This window comes from Enhydra lutris, unplaced genomic scaffold (genome assembly GCF_002288905.1).
Source record: "Enhydra lutris kenyoni isolate GAN:26980312 unplaced genomic scaffold, ASM228890v2 scaffoldscaffold22, whole genome shotgun sequence".
Lineage (NCBI taxonomy): Eukaryota > Metazoa > Chordata > Mammalia > Carnivora > Mustelidae > Enhydra > Enhydra lutris.
Genome location: NW_019154106.1, coordinates 16,554,613 through 16,575,302, shown reverse-complemented (window position 1 = coordinate 16,575,302; position 20,690 = coordinate 16,554,613). Strand labels below are relative to the sequence as shown.

General features: G+C 54.4%; 1 protein-coding gene across 2 annotated transcripts; it reads right to left on the bottom strand.

Moving 5' to 3' along the window:
• Window positions 1-637: 637 nt before the first annotated feature.
• On the bottom strand, window positions 638-8,345 carry LOC111149603 (protein kinase C and casein kinase substrate in neurons 3). Of its 2 annotated transcripts, none has more exons than XM_022506748.1 (11): window positions 8,299-8,345; window positions 5,281-5,354; window positions 4,934-5,023; window positions 4,618-4,774; window positions 3,640-3,875; window positions 3,392-3,547; window positions 2,648-2,823; window positions 2,383-2,503; window positions 2,087-2,223; window positions 1,550-1,671; window positions 638-1,155 (listed from the first exon to the last, which is right to left on the bottom strand). In XM_022506748.1, exons 3-11 carry the CDS (start codon window positions 4,985-4,987, stop codon window positions 1,040-1,042), a joined length of 1,275 nt encoding a protein of 424 aa, XP_022362456.1. In that variant the 5' UTR covers window positions 4,988-5,023; window positions 5,281-5,354; window positions 8,299-8,345; the 3' UTR covers window positions 638-1,039. The 2 variants fall into 2 exon arrangements, with proteins under 2 accessions (XP_022362456.1, XP_022362457.1); XM_022506749.1 differs by lacking the exon at window positions 8,299-8,345 and adding an exon at window positions 7,625-8,152.
• Between the last annotated feature and the right edge of the window lie 12,345 nt (window positions 8,346-20,690).

Genomic DNA, 20,690 nt, shown 5'->3' with positions numbered 1-20,690 from the left:
TCGCCAGCCGGGGGTGGGGCGATCTGTCCAGATCTGGACCAATGAGCAGCGGTAGAACCGGAGCGGAGCCGGCGGCCGCCGCCGACTCTACAATGGTCGCGGGACCCACGCCGCGCCACGCCACGCCGGGGCCAATCCGCAGCCAGGGCGGAGCGACGGCTCGCCGGCGGACCCAAACCTCGTGCGACCGCCACCACACTCCCTGCCACCCCCGGCAGGTGGCGCGACCTCCCAGAAGGCGAAGGCTGCAACGCTGGGGCCAGGTGGCCAGGGGCCACGGCTGGGGCCAGTTCCCGATGCATGAGTAATGATTAACAGTTCTACCCTGCACTCAGGATCTCACCGGCCTGAACGGGAAGACAAACAGGCTGGGCCTCCGTCCAGCCCAGAACTCAGTACCCAGCCTCCAACCTTGGCGGGCTCACTCCAGGCCCAACCTTGAGTACCTCCCACCCCAGATTAAGGTCCCCAGAGCAGATACCAGCCAGAGCAGATACCAAGCTGGCAAACCTTTGCCCATGACATACCCTAGGCCCACAGAGCTCCCCGCTCTGGAGTGCCTCTCTCCAGATGCTCTCCGCAGCCTGACAAGGGTGGACTATCAAAAAAGATGCACACAAGCCTGACGGTGTTGGTTTTTTTCTCCAAGTTTAATACACACTAGAACAAACCACAAGAGAGTGCCGCTAGCCCAGAACTACACTCACCCCAAGACCACCCCAGGAACCCAAAAACACTGGGTCCACAGCACCTGGGGAGACCCACCCATTCCTGGAGAGGCCCGGGCACCCCTGAGCCCTTCTGTCACCTCCTGACCTCCCCCATCTTCCCCTCAGCCTAGACTCAGTTGGCCTTTCCCTACCAGTCCCTTTCTAGATGCAGGCCGCTCCCCACCCTGGGCCCCAGAACTTCCTCCTTCCTCAATGGACAGAAGGGCAGCAAGGGGCACCATGGTCCAGGGCCTTCAGGTCCAGCTGTCCAAGAGAAGCAGGGCCCTGATGCAGGGTGGAGAAACGCTGCAGAAGGGCTGTCACGGAGGTCAGGCCCCCACACACTCCACGTAATTGGCCGGGTACAGACCAATGCGGCCGCTCTGCAGCTGGCCCTGGCACCAGCCCTGCTCATCCTCCTCGCTCATCTTCAGCAGCTCCTCCCCTGGGGAAAGGGGTTTCGTCACTGCCCATTGCCCTGGCCCAGCCCCAATGGTGCAACTGGGTCAAGGACTGAGGAGGGGGAGGGGGTAGTAGGAGAAGGCAACTAGGAGAAGAGACATGCCTGAGGCGAAGAAAGGTCCAAGTCAGCAAGCACCCCACCCCAGACCCTGAATGCATCAAGCAGGCCCCAGCCGGTGACTTTGAGAGAGCAGTGAGGGCTCAGAGCAGACACTCTGACGCCTGGAGTCTGGACACAGAGCAGCCTTGCAGAATCAGACAACTGGACTTGGGAAGCAGGCATCAGGCTTCCCTTTTCCACACCCCTGCTCAGCTTGTAAAGGAGGGGAGAGGGTGGCTGAAGCCTGGAAAGGAACAGGAAAGGGGTCCCCGCGTACCTGCTCGGAAGCTCAGCTCATCAGCTTCCTGGCCAGCGTAGTCATAGAGCGCCCGCACCCGCACCCCGGTGGCAGCCTTCCGGGGGTTCTCCTCATCCGACCACTCCTCATCCTGCCCACCGCTACAGAGGGGAGACAGACAGTGGCAGGCTCAGGGCACAAGGACCACCATGAGCCAGAGAGTCTACGACCCAGGGCAAAGGGTCCCCCTCTGGAAGAACCCTGGGAGAGGCAGGTGGAAAAGAACTTAAAGATCCTGGTCTGACCTCTGCCACATGTGCCTGTGAGCCTGGCACGCTTCCCGCCACCCAGGGTTGACATGAGCACTAGATGAGCACGAATGCAGGCACCGGCGGGTGAGGCTAAGCCACCATGAACACTGGCATCACGACAACTACTAAGCAGGTCCTGAGGTTCCTGGCACCAATTTTCGACCCAGTTCAGGTGTAAGGGGAATGAAGGGAAGGAGACAGAGGGCAAGAGGGCAGGACAGGGCCCGAGCTCTTTCCTCCCCACAGCCAGGTTCCTGGCTCTCACCCTGGGGACCCCGGGGACTGGGGTGGGGGTGCAGCGCCATCTCTTGTGGGCACGATGCTGGTCAGAGTAACCTCATCAGGGCTCCGGCCACCCTTTTCCTTCCTGCTAATTGTCCTCTGTGTATCCAAGGACCACTCCTGTGGGGACAGTGCTGAGGGTCAGGCTGGGCTGCAGGCTGTGGTGGCAGCCAGAGCCATTCAGACCTTCACCTACCTCCTCCCAAGCCCTAGCCTCCCTCCTGAGGTCCAGGCTGAGCCCACCGCCCCTCCCAGCCCCGGGCAGCCCGGAACGCTGACCTCGAACTGCGGCCAGTTCATGGCCATGCCCGGCCCGTGGGTGCTGCGCCACCAGTGCAAATCCTCCTCGTCGCTGACTGCCTCGATGCCCTGATGCAGGTCTCGGTGGAGTTCATGGAACCTGCGGCCCAAGGCACCACCTCAACTTGGGGAGCCCGGGGCCCCGGTACCCCCATGAAACTCATTCTGCCTGGCCAGAGCCGGGGGGAGACAGAGCAGACCCAGCTGTACCCCCAGACCTCCAGGCCTCCCTCGCAGGCCACACCTCTCGCTGCTGGAGAGGTCGAGGTGCTGGTGCAAGGCGAGCAGCATATCCTTGAAGAAGAGAAGCCGCTGGCGCTCGGCCGCCTGGCAGCTCTCAAAGGCCTGCTCCATGTCCTCCATGTAGCGTGGGGTGTAGCTATGCAGCTCCACCAGTGTCTGCTCGTAGTGGCTCTTCATCTGCGTGGGGCAGGAGGGGCCTGGTGAGGACCAGACCTGCTTCCACTCAGGACACCACTCACATTTACAGAGCGCCGCCGGGGGGCGAGACCCTGGGCCTGGCACCAGCAGCCATTAGGCCGCAGATCCAGGTCCGACCCTCCAAGACCCCAGCAGCGGAACAGGCCAGGGGACACCTGGGCACAGCCACTTTAAGGGTCTGGGGAGTGAGGATGGAGGGTGAGATGAGGTCCACCTCGAGGAGCGAGGAGCGGGGAGAAATCAGAACAGGCTTCATGGAGGAGGTGGAAACTGAGCAGAGGACAGGCAGAGCGGGAGGACAGGGTGCTCTAGCAGGGCAGGCAACGTGAGAGCTTATGGTTGGGGGCGGGCACAGCGGAAGAAACAGAGCTGGAAGGTCTCCTCAACTCTGAGACCCTCCCAACGCCTGAAACGGAACCATTTCTTTCCCGGGGAAAGCATCAGCTTTTCTCTGGCTCCTCTTTTAAATGAGGGTCTGGAGAGCAGGTGGCCCATGAGGATGAGGGCGGCAGGGCGTGGGGCCAGGGAGAGAGAGGTCTCCCGCTACCTTCTCGGCCTCCCTGGCGCAGCGTTCCACCCGCTCCTGCAGTTTGCGCAGCTGCTCCTGCGACACTGCACTGTCGGCCTTCGCGTGGCTCTCCCGAGTCTGCGCCGTCTTCTCCTCCTTCCGTGCTGCATGGTAGCTCTTCTTGGAAGCCTCAACCTGGCGCGCACGGCGACAAATGTGGACCCGAGCCCCGCGGCCCCCCCAGCCCAGGTGGGATTCAGGAAGGGACCCATCCCTCCCCGGCTCACCTCCTTCAGCCTCTTGAGCCAGGGCTTCTGGGCCTTGCGGAAGCCGTCCTCGGCAGCCCGGCTCTCTCGGAAGCCCCCCAGCACAGGCCGGTGGAAGGCCCCCCGCTGCCAGGCGCGCACCCGCTCGCTGTCCTGGCCCTGCAGCTTCTCCCGCACCTCCAGGTGTAGCGCGCTCAGCCTCTCGGCCGCGGTGAAGAAGGCGTGCCAGGCCTTCTCCAGCGTGCCGTACTGGGGGCCTGCGGGGAGGGAGGGAGGGCTGGGACCGGGCCAGGGACACAGCCAGAAAAGAGCCAGCCCCCCACACCCCAGGGTGCTGCCGTGGGGGCCAGGCCCGGAGGGCGGGATGCGAAGAGGAACAAGGAAGAGGTCCGCGGCTACTTGTGGATATAGGAGATTTTGTGGAATCCTTATCCACCACCATGGAAACTGTTACAATCAACATTTAACAGGCAAAAAGCAGCCCAGAAAAGTGAAGCTAATACCCAAAGCATTACAGCTGCAAGTTAATGGCCCAAAACATTACAGCTGAGATGCAAACCCAACTCTGTGGCATCAACCACTACACTCGATTGCCTCAGAGGGAAGAAAGAGCTTGGTTAGGATGGAAAGATCCCCAGCTCCCGAGTGGAAGGCCTAGGTTCAAGTTTCAGCGCTTCCTAGCTGTGTGACCTCAGGCAAATCACTTAACCTCTCTGAACTTCTGGATTCTCCTCTAGAAAATGGGTAGTACAAGATCATCTCCACCACCGGGCTGTTAGAAGTATCAAAATAACTCACGACCATACTTCGCAAACTCTTAACAGCTAGGTTATTCTTAACAACTGCAAGAGTAATCAGGAAGCTCTTCCCTCTTCAGCGGGAAGGCATACACGAAATCCTCAAATTTTCCATAAAAGGTGCAAGAAAGAAGCTCCCTCGCCGGGTCTCCCACACCCTCAGCGGCCCTCTGCCCCTGGTGAGGCCCAAGTGCCGGCTCACCCTTTTCCACGGCGCCCCTCCACTTGCGGGCCCAGTCAGCCAGCTGCTGAGCATACGCCTTCTCGATGCGGGCACGCTCCTGGAAGCAGCTGACCAAGTCCCCGCATAGCCGATGCCCGTCCTCCACCCGCTGCACGGTCCGCCTATAGTTGCCAGCCTGGGGCGGACAGGAGAAAGGCAGTGTCGCTGGGGAGAAGACCCCTCCAGGGCTGGCGCCGACAGCTGGGCTCCTCCCCTGGACAGGTGGCTGGGCCCAGGTTGGCAGAGGGGGTGGGCATTTCGGTGCCACCTCCAATCCTAGGACCCAGCTGCTCACCTCCCAGAAACTGCCCTCCAGGGCCTCCCCTCCAGCGTCTTCCTCTGGAGCCATGGCGTCCCTGCAGCACGGAATGGTGGCGGATGGGTGCTGTGGAGGGCAGAGGGGTAAGCGGCGAAGCCTGATGTACACTTTTGGGGAGAGGAAAAGATCCTTTCCTATCCCTGGACTTTCGCCTCACGGCTATCCCCACCACCCAGGGAACTGTCAGAGCTAGGACTTCACAGGTGGGGGATCTGGAAGGCCCCGGGAGGGGCTGGGATAGGGGAAAGGGTGGCCGCTTCAAAGCTCTTCCTTGGGCCTCAAGTCTGCCCACCCCCTCCCCCACCCAGCCTCATTCCACCTACCTGGGGCCTAGCGATCACTTTCGGGGACCCGGATGTCCAACTCTCAAAGCTGCCACTGTGATTCTGCCTTGAAGCTGACGAAAGCAAGCCAAGGGGTGAGGGCAGAGACTTGGAGCGTCCAGGGCGGTGCCCAGCTCCCCCAATATAGCAACTGCTGTCAGAAGCGCCAGACTCCAGCCAGGAGAATGCCAGTCGGGTCACACGATCCAGCTAGGGATCAGGCTCAGGCGGCGGGTGGGGGTGGGGGTGGGTGGTGGGCAGAGGGCCCCACGGCCCCCCCACTCCCTGCTGCAGATGACAGGGGAGGATACCTGCCCATGCTGGGCCCCTCTGCCTTTCCCCGAACAACAAGACGACCCTTTACCAGACCAGGCCAAATTGGAGGGTGCCCAGCCACACTCCCGTGACTCCCTTTGCCCGCAAAAGCAGACTGGGAGCCAGGAGGCCTGAGTCCGATCTTGGCCAAGAAGCTTGAACAAGTGCTTTTACTGTCATCTCCTAAGGAAGCCTCGGCTCCCTGGTGAGGTGGAAATTCTGCCTCCTGGTCTTCTGTGCCCGGGCTGCTCTCAGACTCAAACCTCACAATAAGCAACAAATGTGAGGGGCCTGACAGTCACAAAGGACATTCATCCTGTTCCACAGCATCCTCTGAGGTCCCACAAACCTCCCTGGGGAATGAGTAGCTCAGCCCCGCCCACAAAAGGCCCAGAATCTGGGGCAGCATGGGGGATTCCGACGGGCCATCAGCCAATTGTAAGACTGTGCTCCAGAACCGTAGAGGAGGGCAAGTTGGATTCCAACCCCCGAGCCACCACCCCAGAGGCCAGAGAACACAGTAGCACGCGGCTACTCCCCTCCTGCCGCTTGGCAGTGGCTCAGCTGTCCCTACCCTAGGACTGACTCAAGCCCCTAGAAGGAAACCGCTTCCTCCTCTGAGCAAGCCCAAGGGACACTGCCGGACCCAGGAGGGCAGAGTGTGTGCCCGCTGCCCCAAAGCAGGGCTCTGTCACACTCCTCCCCTCCTGACAAGCTGACAAGCCACTATCCATCCTTCCAAACTCAAACTGAGGCATCTTCTCCAGAGTCTCCCAGACCCCGTTCCTCCACCGCCATTCACACAGCCCCTCGTGAGCCCTCCGTCAGGCTAGATACTGTATATTGCATTGGATCGTCACTGACGGGAGAGGATCTGTCCCCAGCCACTGACAGAGGGCGTCCCATCTGCGTTTCTTCAGGCCCTGGAGCTGGTAGCTGAAGGAAGAAACATGACGTCCCCCTAAGGACCAGGAGACCTGCTGGCTATAGCAACAGTGAGAAAGCTTGGCCTGGGTGGGATCCGGCCTAAGCTAATAGGAGACAGAGCTCAGGCCTACCTTGGAGGGGCCTAGGGACAGAGCAGGAGAGGGACAGAGGGGCTGGCCCACCAGGGTCCTCAGCACTCCCCCTTGCTTCCTCTCGAGACTGCCCCATTCACCCAGAAAGAACTTGCCAACCAGATGGAGGGAAACAGAGCCACAGCCGTAAATCACAGGGCCTTCGGAGCTGTCCCAGTCAGGCATCCAGGGGCCTGGGCCCCCTGCCTGCTCCAACCTCCAGGCTCAGGCTCCCGGGAGAGCTGCCTCCCACCCGTTCCCTCTCTCTGGCCCCAGAACAGAGCAAGCTGTGTGTGCAGGGCTGGCACTGCTCCCTCCGGCCTCCCAGAGCAAACACAAGCCAGAGTCCCAGGCACAGCCAGGCCCCACAGCCCTGGCCGGATCTAGCTATGGGGGTGGGCCCTGCATGCCATGAGGGGGCACCCTGTGCCTCCTGACTTCAGCAGAGACCCAGTCTGGTCTCCAGAATGCATCCTGCCACAGGCAAGAGCTCGGAAGGCAGAGAATGAATGCTTCCCAGCCCAGGTAGCCAGGACCTACTGGACCTGCGGAAGTCTGCAGGGCTCTTGGCAGGGTCTCCTCAGAGTTGCGTGGGCCAAGGTAAAAGTCCTGAAACTCAGGGAAGACCCCACACTCCCTATCTAAGGCAGGTAGGTACCCACCCCCCACCTTCCAGAAGCTGGGGGCATGCCCTGGGAGGGAGCAGGGCCATCCTGCCCTGCCCGTCCTCCTGAGTCACAGGCGGCGCCCAAGGGCTCCTGCCAGCAGCCCCTCCCTGCTGTCCCGCAGCCTGGGGATGCGGAGGCGCAGCTGGGGGCGGCCCATTGGTCCAGAGAGGGGTGCCTAGGCTAGAGTGCCTGGAAGCAGCAGCCAGAGCCGCCCCAGAGGGTGGGGGAAGGGGTGGCTCAGGGAAAGGGGAGGAGGCAGGGCCAGGGAGGGGCATAACAAAGGGGCACTTTTGGAAACCCGACCTGCCGCCTGAGGTGCCTGCTCCCTGATGACGCACTCCAAACCCGGAGCCTCCACACCAAACTTCGGAGCCCAGTGGCGCCCGTCTCTGGCCTCAATCAACCCTTATGGACGGCGCCCTTCGACCGGCCCTCCTGCCGGCCCGGAGCTGCACAACTCGGAGCCGGTGGAGCCCACGCGAAGCGACCGGGCCAGGCCTAGCCATGGAGGCTCTAGGACTTCTTGGCCAAACTTGTTGAACTTGGTCTCGGCGGGGGTGGGGCCGGCCGGTCACCGCTGAGGGGAGGGGGCGCACCCTGCCCGGGCCAGCCCGGCCGTGGACTCCAGAAGGTGACCCGGGGCAGCGGCCCAGAAATTAGGGCTCTTTGCAAAGAGCGAGAGGTCCCCGGGGCGTTTGGGGGCCTTTGAGGAGCCCTCGGAGATGGTGTGGCCCTCCAGCCCCGACGCCTCCCTCTCCTCCACCGGCCTGGGAAATCCCGGGGGGCGCGGCGCCGCAGATGAGACACCCCCTCGGCTCGGGGGCAGCTCTTCCTGTCCTCGCGCGGAGTGGGGTAGCCGGGAGCTCCCAGGGAGGGAGTCGGTCCCACTGCAAACTTCAGGAGCCGAAGGAGAGGGCGGGATCGACTCGCGGCTCCCGCCGCCGCCTCCCCGCGGTTCCCGCCTGGGCAGCACTCACCGCGTCCTTCCTGGGCGTCTCGGCGGGTGTGGGTCCGGCCACGCTCCGGCCGGAGTCCTGCAGCTCCCGGGCCCGGGCTACCGCCTCCCGGAGCGCGCCCGGCCCTCCCCCGGGAAGCCCGGCCCCCGGCCCCGCCCTCTCCTCGCCGCCGCGGCCCCAACCCTACCCGCCAGAGGCTGGGGCGCGGGGGCTGCAGGCATCGTGGCGACCGGCGGCTCCCGGAGCACGGGCCGCGGGGTATCGGCTCCCGCGGGAGAAGCGCCAAGCCTCCCTTCCCAGGGTGGCACCGCGCGGGTAATGCGAGTCGGATTTCGGCTTGCCCCTCCCGGCCTTCGCAGAGCCTGGGAGACAGACCGGTGGAAGCGGGAAGGGATCGGGCCTGCCCGGGTACCCCTTGGAAGGAGGACTGGGGGCTACACTGCCTTAGTATTTCTTTGCTGACCACATCTTTCTTATACGTTAGTTCCGTCGAGGCTCACAGTCACCCCCTTTTAAGCATTAGGGTTCCCATTGTACGGGTGCGGAAACTGAGGCCCAGAGACCTTCAGCAGCTTGCAAAAGATCTGTAGTCGGGCAAGACCTAGATTCCAGAACCGTGCCTTTTACCTGCACAGCCCCGCCTGCCAATCTGAGGACTGCGTCCGACACGCGGTGGGGGTGGGGCAAAAAGCACGAGCTCCTCCCCCTCTGTGTTCTTAGTCCCAGATTTTGTACCACGATTCATTCTTAAATTCCTTCGCCCCTCCACTCCTCCCCCGCTTTTGTCAGTCACCAGCTTTGGTAGATTTTTCCAGATCGCCACGCTGCCACCCCACCCTTAGTAAGTCCCTTCTCTCTCACCGTCTTTGCCCCCACCCTGGGATTTTTCGCAGCCTGCCTGTCTGTTATTTATATCCACTGGAGCGGTCCAAGAATGTTCCGAGGCTGACCTAATCGCCACCTGCTTGGCCTCTCCGTCCCTCCCGATCCCTCCTGGGCCGGGAGAGCCAGCGACCGAGCACTCCGCCTGGCAGGAAAGAGCGGCCGCGGGTTAGCAGGGTCTAACGCCCCGGGTGCTCAGAGGGTCCTGGTGGCGCAAAGTCGCTGTGGATAGGAAAGCCCCAGAGGCTCCGAAGAGTGCTCCCTCAGGGAGACGGCGTGGCGCTCTGGGAAGCCAAAGGCCAAGCGGTTCTCTCTCCAGCACGTACTCTTCGTCCCCACTCCCCGCCCCATCACCACTCCCTGAGGGGTGTGAGTGCGTGTGCGCGGATTTTTAAATCGCAGCTTTAAAAATAGAAAAACTATGTTCCTGAATCCGACAGGAACCGCTGATGTGTTCTTTATGCAGCTAAATCCGCTCACAAAATGGAAAAGGGCCCTGAAGAGAATGAATGAGGGTAATTTCAGGTGGTGGTATTAGCTGCTGACTGAGCTGCTCACCGCCCCCCCCCCCCCCCCCCCCCCCCCCTGGTGGGAGGGTCAGACTCTGGGCAGCCAGGGCGCAGCGCGTTTGGCAAATCCTGAGTAGTGGATCCTGGCCTTGGCGCTCACGGGGTGTGTACCCAGCAGGATGTGGCTTCTGAAACCAGTTGCAACACCCAGTCTCTGTTGGGGCATGAAAAAGTCACTTTCTTCCATATTTCTGTTTCTACCTCTATGAAACATGACGGGTGACCCAGCTGACCTCCCAAATGGACCATGTGCCCCCAGCTAATTACTGATTGTAAAAGCTGTAAGTGAGAGGAGCTGGGCTAATCTATAATGACAGCCCTACTGTATTATTTTAAATCAGTTAACATCCCACCTAGTGCCTGGGGGCCTGTAGGCACCTAGGCAGAAAGTGTGAAAACACAAGAATGAAATTAATTGCAGGAACCGCCTATTAAAACCCCATTAAAAGTAAAGGCCGCAAGCCAGACTGGTATCTGGGAAAGCCAGGCCAGAGAGAGGTTCAGAAAACAGGGCTGTTCCTCAGATCACAAGGAGAAGGGGATATGGAGTGGAAAGCATCTGGCTTCTCTTAGATTCCAATCTGGAGGCAGAAAGCAGAAATATTGCAGCTGATTTTAATTGCCCCTAAGGTAATGTAGGGAGAAAAAATAAACTAAAACCCAGAGCATACAGAGCTGCTTTAAAGGTGAAAGGAGACAGAGCTGCCTTTGGAAAACCAACCCCCTGCTAGGCTATCCGAGGGACTCAGATTTCTATGCTCTGAGGCCAGAGAGCCCCTGCATACTCATACGGCTCTATCCCAGCAATACTGAACTAGAACAGAGTTCGAGATGCCCAAGGTCAGAGGCTGGATAGACGGAAACCGAGGGAGGCAGCCTGGCTCAGGGCGCCAGGTGGCAGATGGGTCCAAAGCCTAAGCTCACAACACTCACAGACTTACTCACCTTGAGTTTCTGGAATGTCCTAACCACCGCACCTTTATTTGTTTATTTATTCATTCAGTCATCCAGTCGAGAAATCATTTGAATTTTTGTTCTATACTGAGCCCTCTACTAGGTATTGAGAATACAAGATAAATAAGGCACAGTCTTAAATGTAGGCTAATGATACAGTGTGGTTAGGAAGTACTTTGGGAAAATAGAGCCAGAAGAGACCACCTTTCACCGGGTGATGACACTTGATGGGGCTTGATGAGCAGGAATTAGTCATGTGAGGAGGCATTGTAGATGGGAACACGGGATGTGCCAAGCCCCAGAGGTGTTAGCATATGACTTCGCGATCCAGCAATTTCGCTTTTTGGAATCTACCCTAGACAAACATGAGTAGCAGTGCAGAAAAAGGTACAAGGATGTTTGCATGTAGTGTTGTTTGCAGTAAGGGAAAACTGGAAGCAAATTTCCATTGAGAGACTGCTGGCTGGCAGGTCACCGGGGTGCACAGGTCAGACAGTGCAGAGAGGCCCTAGCCCAGGGACTCCCTCCAGGGACACAGTGGTGCGGCCCAAGCCTTGACTCTCAGAGCGGCCTATCAGCCACCTCAGCCGCTTAAAAAAATCCTGTATATACACCAGAGATTTGGAAATAAGGATAAACACCAAAGTGCAGGAGGGGAAAAAAAAATAGTTGAATAACCTAGAGATCATTCATGAGATGGCTAAACTCTGTAGCACCTGAAGCTCAGGCAGATGGAGATGTGTTCTTTTTTTTTTTTTTTTTTTTTTAAGATTATTTGAGAGAGAGAGAGCGCGCGGTGGGAGGGGCAGAGGCTGAGCACAGAGCCTAACTCAGGGCTCGATCTCACGACCCTGAGATCATAACCCGAGCCGAAACAAGAATAGGATACTTAACCACCTGAGCCACCCAGATGTCCTGAGATGTGTTCTTATATGAAGAGCTCCAAGATCCTGTAGAACAAAAAGAACAAAATGCAGAACACACAAAAAAATATTTGGAGAATATATGCCAAACTGATTTTGGTGGCTATCACTAGGGAGAGGGCTAGAATTGGTAAAAGAGATTTTTGGAGCGTTAGGAAATGAGCAGTGAGCATGTACTTATATGTAAATTGTATAATGAAGAGTTTTGGGGAAATTATTGTCTAACACAGGGCTGTCCAAATGGAATTTTCCGCAAGGACGGAAATGTATAATTGCACTGCCCTGTACAGCAACCACTAGCCACTTGTAGTTAGGAACTGGATTTTTAAGTTCATTTAATTTTAGTTAGTTAAAATGTAACAGCCACACGTGGCTAGTGGCAACTGTATTGGGCAGTTCCCATCTAGAATGTCTAGAATATTGAGTTCAAGACGGGGTGGAGGCAGATGGAAGATGAAGCTAGAGAATGAGTAGAGACTGAACAGTGACTTGCAAGTTGGGCTGGCGAGCTCGGACTTTATCCTATAGGCGGTGGGAAGTGTGCGTGGGAGGGGCTAGAGGAGATTTATGCGAAGAAGTCTGGCAGCCCCCAGAAGGGCACAGGAGAGCAGGCAGAAGGCTACAGGCAGGCTTTATCTTTCTGGAAGGCAGCTGTGTTACTCTTCGTGGCCTCTGGACCTTGCCCCAGCATTCCTGATGGGCAGCTGAGTAAAAGATTCTGGTTCAACAGCTATGTTTTGTTTTGTTTTGTTTTTTTAAGATTTTATTTATTTATTTGACAGACGGAGATCACAAGTAGACAGAGAAACAGGCAGAGAGGGAGGAGGAAGAAGGCTCCCCGACGAGCAGAGAGCCTGATGCGGGGCTCGATCCCAGGACCCTGAGATCATGACCTGAGCTGAAGGCAGAGGCTTTAACCCACTGAACCACCCAGGCGCCCCCAACAGCTATGTTCTTAAGATCTCAGGCAACCCCAGGTAGAAAAAACTGGTCGGAGTTATCGACGGGAGGCATCTTCAGTGGGGGGAAATGTTCTGGGCAGGAAGAACAGCAGACAGAAGGCATTAGAGTAAAAATGCATAGCAGGCTTCCATGGGGCCCGTGGAGAAACCTCCAGGTCAGGAATTTGCCCGGGGCAGATTCTTTGGAAGGTGCCCTGAGCTGCCAAGGCCCAGCCCAGGTGTCAGCTCAGTGAGCTGAGGGTTCTGCCCAGGAAGCCTGCCCGGTTCGTTCGGTCCCTCCTCTGAAGTCTCCTGGGGGCCTCCTGATTGGCCAGAGAGGAATTCTTGTGGATGGTCCGTTTATTTAGCTGACTTTCAAGGAATATCCGCGATGCTAGACACTAGCCTGAGTGCTTGGTCCACAATGTAAACAAAGCAGACATGCTCCTTGGCTTTGTGGGGTTTTCCACTAAAACCAAATAAAGGCCTGCATAGGTATTTACAAATCGTGATTAAGTTTCTAAAGACAAAAAGCTTTTAAGATACAGTGCTCTGAGAGAATAGGGGGAGCATAATTCCAATGAGGGGAGGGTCAGAGAAGATCTCTTTCAGGAAGTCTCAGCTTCTCTACCCCAAAACAGCCCAACAGACCCCAAAGACAAATGGAAGTTAGCTGGGTAAAGAGGGAACCTGGGAGAGAGCATGCTACACGAAAGGACTAAGGTGTACAAAGGCCCAGAAATGGGAACTTGACCTCCTGGGAAAGAAGGCAGAGTGGGTAGGGTGTGGTGAAGGAGAGTAAGAGGTCGAGGGTAAGGTAAGAGAGGAGGACGGCACCCGAACACTGCAGGCTTTGTTCTATTCTGAGTGCAGAATTTAAGCAGAGGAGTGACGGAGTGTCTTTCTAGATGTTGCATGAGGACAGATCAGAACAGGGCACCAAAAAAACAGTAGGATGGCTGGCCTAGGAGCAAAGAATGGTTTTCACATTTTACTTATTTATTTTTTTTAATTCGTTTATCTGATAGAGAGTGAAATCGAGAGAGATCACAGAGGGAGAGGGAGAGGGCAAGCAGACTCCCCACCGAGCAGAGAGCTAGATGCAGGACTCGATTCCAGGACCCCAGGATCATGACCCAGGTGTCCCAGTTTTCACATTTTTTTAAATTTTTTTTTAATTTTTTATTTTTTTTAAGATTTTATTTATTTGACAGACAGAGATCACAAGGAGGTAGAGAGGCAGGCAGAGAGAGAGAGAGAGGAGGAAGCAGGCTCCCCACCAAGCAGAGAGCCCGATGCGGGGCTCGATCCCAGGACCCTGAGATCATGACCTGAGCCGAAGGCAGAGGCTTTAACCCACTGAGCCACCCAGGCGCCCCTCACACTTTTTTTTTAAGATTTTATTTATTTATTTGACAGATGGAGATCACAAGTAGGCAGAGAGGCAGGCGGAGAGAGAGGAGGAAGCAGGCTCCCTGCTGAGCAGAGAGCCGACCCAGTTTTCACATTTTTAAATGGTTGAAAAGAACCAAAAGAAAGGGGCGCCTGGGTGGCTCAGTAGGTTAAAGCCTCTGCCTTCGGCTCAGGTCATGATTCCAGGGTCCTGGGATCAAGTCCTGTATCAGGCTCTCTGCTCAGCGGGGAGCCTGCTTCCTCCTCTCTCTCTGCCTGCCTCTCTGCCTACTTGTGATCTCTGTCTGTCAAATAAATAAGTAAAATCTTAAAAAAAAAGATCAAAAGAAAAAGATTTGGTGATATGTGAAGATTTTAAGGACAAATTTCAGTGTCCATAAAGTTTTACTGGAACAGAGTCACACTCCCTCGTTCACATATAGTCTATGGCTGCTTCTGCACTCCAGTGGCAGAGTGGAGTGGTTGCAATGGGGATCACAGGGGCAGAAAAGCCTAAAATGTTTGCGGTCAACCCCCTTACACATAAACCATGTGGCCAGTGTATTAGAGGGAGACAAACAGAGGGACACCATTTAAGGGAGCCACTTCGGTCATCCAGGTACCAGGGACAGGGGCTTATTCTAGGACAGTGGTCTGCAGCTGCTCAATACAGAAACTGAAGAATTATCTGGGGGGAGGAATCGATAGGGAGTCGAACTTGCTGATGGGTTAAGTGTGGATGGTAAGGGAGAGATACATCTCAAAATGAATCCCAGCCTGTGATCTTGGATTGGGTTCCAGACCAGAGAAGGACATGACTGGGCACTTGGCAAAATTTGAATAAAGTTTATTGGTTGGATAATAGTGTCATTAGTACTAATTTTCTCTCTCTTTTTTTAAGTAAGCTCTATGCCCAACATGGGGCTTGAACTCATGACCCCTGAGATCAAGAGTCCCAGGCTTCACAGATGGAGCCAGCCAGAAAATCCACAGTTCTCTCCTCTTGACCATTGCATTGTACTTAGATCTGATGTTACACTCAGGAAATTAGGGACGAGTCTATGGAAATTCTTTATAACCTTTTCTTGACTCTTTCTAAGTCTGAAATTCTGTCCAAGTGAAAAGATTAAACATAAAACAAAAATGATTCGAGTGTGTTTACCTTGAGTTTTGGCACAGAAGTGATATTTATGGAGGCAGCGGAAATGCGAAAAAGGCAGAAGAGCGGAAAATTAGGACTTCTCTTTTGGACACAGTAGCGTGAGATGCTGAGATGGCCAAGTGGGTGCGTCAAGAAAGCCGGACCGGGCGTTACTGTGGGCACCGCCCGTGAGCCAGAGGAAGGTGGAGAAACTGTGCGACTCAGCCTCCAAGTAGGAGTTCTGTGCCTGAGGTGCGGCCAGCCAAGGCAGTCCCCCCAGGGGGGGCCACATGCATGGAGCGTCTGCAGCACAGCCAGCATTGTGTTTGGCCCTCTGGCACCCACCCTGCGACAACCCTATCCAGTCGGCCTCCTTCTTCCCCATTTCCAAAGGAGGGAACCGGCTCAGAGAGGTGTTAAGATTCGCTCAAAGACACAGCAAGGAGATGGGAATGTGAGAGCTGCCTGAGCCCGGCCTCAGGGAGCTATTCTCCCCTTGGTGATGCTGAGCATCCCCCACAGAGATCGGGGCTGTATTAGTTTCCGGGGGCTAACAAAGTACCCCCAGACTAGGGGTCTCAGAACAATAGAAATGTCTCCTCTTAGAGTTCTGGAGGCCAGAAATCAAAGTATCGGCAGGGCCGTGCTGTCCCTCCCCAGGCTCTGGGGGGTTATCAGCCCTTGTCCTTCTCCTAGCTTCTGGAAGCTGCCAGCATTCTGGAAGTCTGGCAATCTGGGCGAATAGCTGTGTCACTCCCATCTCTGCCTCCGTCTTCACATTGTCGTCTCTGTGTGTCTGTCTCTCTGCCTGTGTCCAAGTCCCCCTCTTCCTCACTGTTTTTATTTTTTTTTTTACTCTTTTCATTTATTTTTTTGTAAGTCTAGTTGACACACAATGTTACATTAGTTTCAGGTGTACAACAGCGATTCCACAACTCAACACCTTATGCTCTGGTTTGTGGTGGTGATTGTTGTCTATAATTGAAGCATGGTTGACACACAAGGTTCTATGATCTCGGCCTTGCTCATACAAAGATGTTTACTACTGGGTTTAAGACCTACTCGGATCATCCAGGAGGCTCTCCTCATCTGAAGACCCTTGACTACGTCTACAAAGATCCTTTTTTTTTTCTAGATAACATTCACAGGTTCTGGGAATTTGGATAAGGGTTTCTCTTTTCAGGGACCACGACTCAACCCAGCACACCAGCCTGGAGGAGGCCACAGCTGTTCGCCTGGGAAATCTAGTAAAATAGAGCCTGAACTTAAAAAAAGTAGCCTTCCTTTCAGAGATGTCGTCCCCCAGTTTCGCTAACATGCCTCTTCACAGAATAGCCCAGCAGCCTCCATGCCACCCACACGAATGTGGCTTGGCAGGCAGCCTTGAATTAGGACAAAACTCTCAGACTCCGGGGCCTTATGACACAGGGAAAGCCGAGCACAGTGGGGAATGTGCCATGTGTCTGCGGGGATGTTCGCTGAACGTCTGAAGCTCTGGGGAGGGTGTGAGTGGATTCGTCACAAGACAACCTCCTCCCAGCCATCGGCTTCACCGCAAAGAACCACAGCTACCCGAGCAGCCCACCACCTTCCTCTACAGACAGAAACTTAGGGACACCTGGGTGGCTCAGTGGGTAAGCATCTGCCTTCAGCTCAGGTCATGATCCCAGCCTCCTGGGATGCTGAGCATTGGGCTCCTTGCTCAGCAGGAAGCCTGCTTCCCCCTCTGCTTGCCTTTCCCTGTGCTTGTGTTCTCTGTCTCTCTCTGACAAACAAATAAAATCTTAAAAAAAAAAAAAAGAAAGAAAGAAAAGAAACTTAGCGGCGGTTCCTTGGGCCAGCGTTTTGTCCCGTGCTCTGGGAGGGAGTGACAATGTCAGGAACACTGATGTCCCTGTAGGGACAGGAGCCAAGGCGGGGCAGTGGAGGCTGGAGTGGGAGGATGGGAATGTAAGGGGAATATAAATGCAGCCGCCCCAGTCCCACGATCATGGGATTCATCCAGCCATAGGCACCTGGTTTGGCTCTGCCACAGACAGAAGCATTTATATTTCTGCCACTGGGGAGTTTTGGGGAGTCTTTGGAAGACAGTGAGAATTCACTGCCAGAACTCAAACCCCTGCTTTCCAATTCTCTGCTCCCTGCTCTTCCCACGATGGCCACCTGCCTGGTGCAAGCTCTTGAGGATGGCAAAGAGCTTCTTCACCACCTCATTTAGATCTTATCGTTCAATAACATATCGCCAGGAGATTTTACAGCAGCTTCTATTTCTAGAGCACTTTACAGTCCGTGCAGCACTTCCACACAGACTCTCAGCCCTCTGGCAGGCGCCCTGCAAAGCTGGCCGCCTAGGGAAGTTTCCTGGCATCCCACACCTCTGGTTTTGCACGACAGGATATTGATTTAGAGTGTGGATGGTGTCTCATGCCCCACAGCGACGAAAGAAGGTGGGGAGGGCTTTTGGTTGTTTTTTTTTTTTTTTTGGTTTGGTTTGGGGTTTTTTTTTCTTTTTTTCTTTCTTTTTTTTTTTTTTTTTTGTATTTACACAGCTGTCTGACACTTCCAAAGCCAGCCCCAGTTGTATTTTTTAAAATGGAAGCTATTCCCTAGGGGGTGGGAGCCAGTTTTCTCACTTAGCACTATTCCAGAATTAATTCCTATTTGGGCACTGAACTATGTATCAGCGATGCCAAGGAACAAGAACTCCGAGAGGCCGTATTCGGTCGGCTTCGGAGCCTTGAGGAGGAATTTAAACTTCAGTTCCCTGCGAGCTCGGCGGAACGCTTGAGGCTGTCATTTGCAAACCACTGAATGCAGGAACTGTGTGTGGAAAGCCCGCACCTACCATCCTCATGGATTATGGATGGTTTCGCAGACTCAGCAGAACGTTTGGATCCATAGACGGCTTGATCAGAATCAGTCATGTACCGGCCTGCACCAGACAGATGATTCCTACTGGATGGAAATTTCCCACAGGAAGGCCAGTCTGGAAAGCCCTCACTGGTTCCTGCTGCTTTAACAGCAGCTCACAAGATCCCAGGTTTTAAAACTGGAAGGGATCTGAAAGGCCACCTCTTCTTGACTTCGGGATGATGAAACTTAGAAGTGAAAGGAGGAACCCAAGAGACATCATCTAAGAACAATGCTCTTCCCTCTGTGCCATACTCCTTGTTCCAGAAAACACATAAGCCCCATGTCATTTTGCAGATCAAAGAAAATGCCATAACTTGGGGTCATGCTCGTGGTCTGCCCGGCTTCCAGTGTGAACATGAGACCTTTCTTTGCTATCACCAGCAGCTTTTGAATGAATTGCCTTGTGATGCCTTATGTCAAAGGTAGTGTCACAAATGAGACCAAAACATCTATAAACAGGGCTTTCATAGCACAGCCTGTCTGTGGCAGGAAACCAAAGTCATGCTACACCATTCACCTCTGTATCAGATGGGCAGCATCAAAAAAATCTGTATTAAATACTTTTGTCCATCTGCCCAATGGTTCATCAGATGGGAATGGAGGACATTAAGTGCCTAGACAGTTGTTTTCTTGGTGAAACACGGCAAAACCTAGGGTAGGAATGCCCCAAAGCAGAACTTGAAACAAAAACGCTTTCCTGGCATGTTCAAGGTAGGTTTCCACTACTCACGCACGATTGTTTTTTGGGTTTTTTTGTTTTTGTTTTTTTGTTTTTTTGAATTCACCATGGAAAACCTCCTCTATCCTAAAAACAGACTCTGGGAAATCCTGGCATTAAGCAGAACATTTCCTCTGCTCATGAATCCATCACGGCTAATTATTGCCTCTTTGCCTTCCCATTTCCTACCCTCTGTCTGGAATATCTCCCCCCACCCCTCCCATCTCTCAAGATTCAGCTTAAGTGGGCCCCTTCTCTGGGAAAACATTTTTTTTAAACAATTTTATTTTATTTATTTTAAAGATTTTATTTATTTATTTGACAGACAGAGATCACAAGTAGGCAGAGAGACAGGCAGAGAGGGCGGGGTGGGGGGGAAGCAGGCTCCCCGCTGAGCAGAGAGCCCGATGCAGGACTCGATCCCAGGACCTGAGACCATGACCTGAGCCAAAGGCAGAGGCCTAACCCACTGAGCCACCCAGGCGCCTCTGGGAAAACTTTTTTGACACTGTTCCTTTTTACCACCACTCCACGCTGAGTTAGTGTCCTCTTTCTGTACCAACCCCCAGCCCTGCCCAAACCCAAAGCTTCCTCTCTCACTAAGCTCATCGCACCCAGTTGTAGCTGTAGGATTACCTACCTGTCTTTCCCACCATAAAAAGCACACTCCATAGGGGTAAAGAGCATTTTTCATTTCAGCATTCTCTTTCACTGGAATAGTTGCCAGGGACAGAGTAGGTTTTGATAAATGTCAGTAGAATTAATGAAATTTGAATTCTGCCTGCCTTTCAACCTCCCCCTCCATCTGGCCTCTGGGAACAGATCCTCGATATGACCAACTTCTCCTCTTCAAGCTGCCTCCTACCCTACTCATAAACGTCAATGCCTCCAATTCAAACACCATCAAGAACACCTCTGTAGTTGAACGTGGGGTTTATTGCTCAATGCAACAGAAAATGCATATAGTGGAACATCTCTGTTAGGTGTTGGGAAGGACTTGTAGATTTGGCTTGTGTTGGATGATTTGGATAAGGGAAGTGGGGCATTGCTCTGGATTGGAGGTTGTCAGGAAATGGGGGTGATTCTATGAAGGGTATAAGTAAATCTTATCCACAAGGTGGGAGGAATGACGCAAAGGGAAAGCTAGAGCTGTGATTGGCAAAGAAGCTCCTTCCATGTTAGCCAAACTAATAGGGCAATGTCTGGTTATTTTTGTGGTTTGGACAATATTCTTACTTCTGCCTGCATTCAGACACGAGTGATGATGTTTTTGTCTTGATTGATCATAGTCACAGAGTGGCCTTGTCTGGTGTTGTTTTGTGCAATTGTTTATTTCGACAGAACACCAAGGTCTAGCTGATCTATCAGGCCAGATCCCAGATGCCAGGGGCTGCTTCTCTCTTTCTCATAACTTATACCCATTCCTAACTTTACCAAGCTGTTCCCCTACCTAGAATGCTCTTCTCCCTACTCTGGTCAAACCCCACTTATATTCAAATTGAACTCCACAAAATCCCACCTTCCCTGTGAGGCTTCCCGAAATACTTCTTTCTCCATCAGGTGATCGTTTCTGAATGCCTCTAGAAGTCTTGGCCAGCATGCCACAATTTAGTATACAACCACCTTCTCTCTGGAATGGTTTCACTTGTTTCACATGTATTGTTCTTCTCTGCTTAGTGGGGGCAGGGTCATTTCTTACATTTTGGCATACCCCCCTCCAACTGAGAAACTTGCTGAGGTGGAACAAATGGCTGGTCTGAGTAAAGGGGGTGAGTCTGCTTCTGGGATACAGCTCTGAAAACAGCTACGAGCCAGCAGGGAGAAGCCACCAGCTTGCCTTACCCCTTTCTAACACTCTGACCTTATCTTTCCATCTTCCCATCAGGAAACCATGTTCGGATTTTTCTTTCGGAGTATTCATTTCTTCCCAAGGGTTATTTTTGGAAATGTCTTCTGTCCCTACCTGTCCGTGAGTGCAGG

Excerpts from the sequence above, each read along its gene's own strand:
- LOC111149603 (XM_022506748.1), bottom strand. The coding sequence starts at position 4,987 with ATGGCTCCAGAGGAAGACGCTGGAGGGGAGGCCCTGGAGGGCAGTTTC. Across the intron at positions 3,876-4,617 it reads GAGGGGCGCCGTGGAAAAGG|GCCCCCAGTACGGCACGCTG; the intron begins GTGAGCCGGCAC and ends CCCTCCCCGCAG. Across the intron at positions 1,672-2,086 it reads CAGTCCCCGGGGTCCCCAGG|CGGTGGGCAGGATGAGGAGT; the intron begins GTGAGAGCCAGG and ends TCCCCTCTGTAG.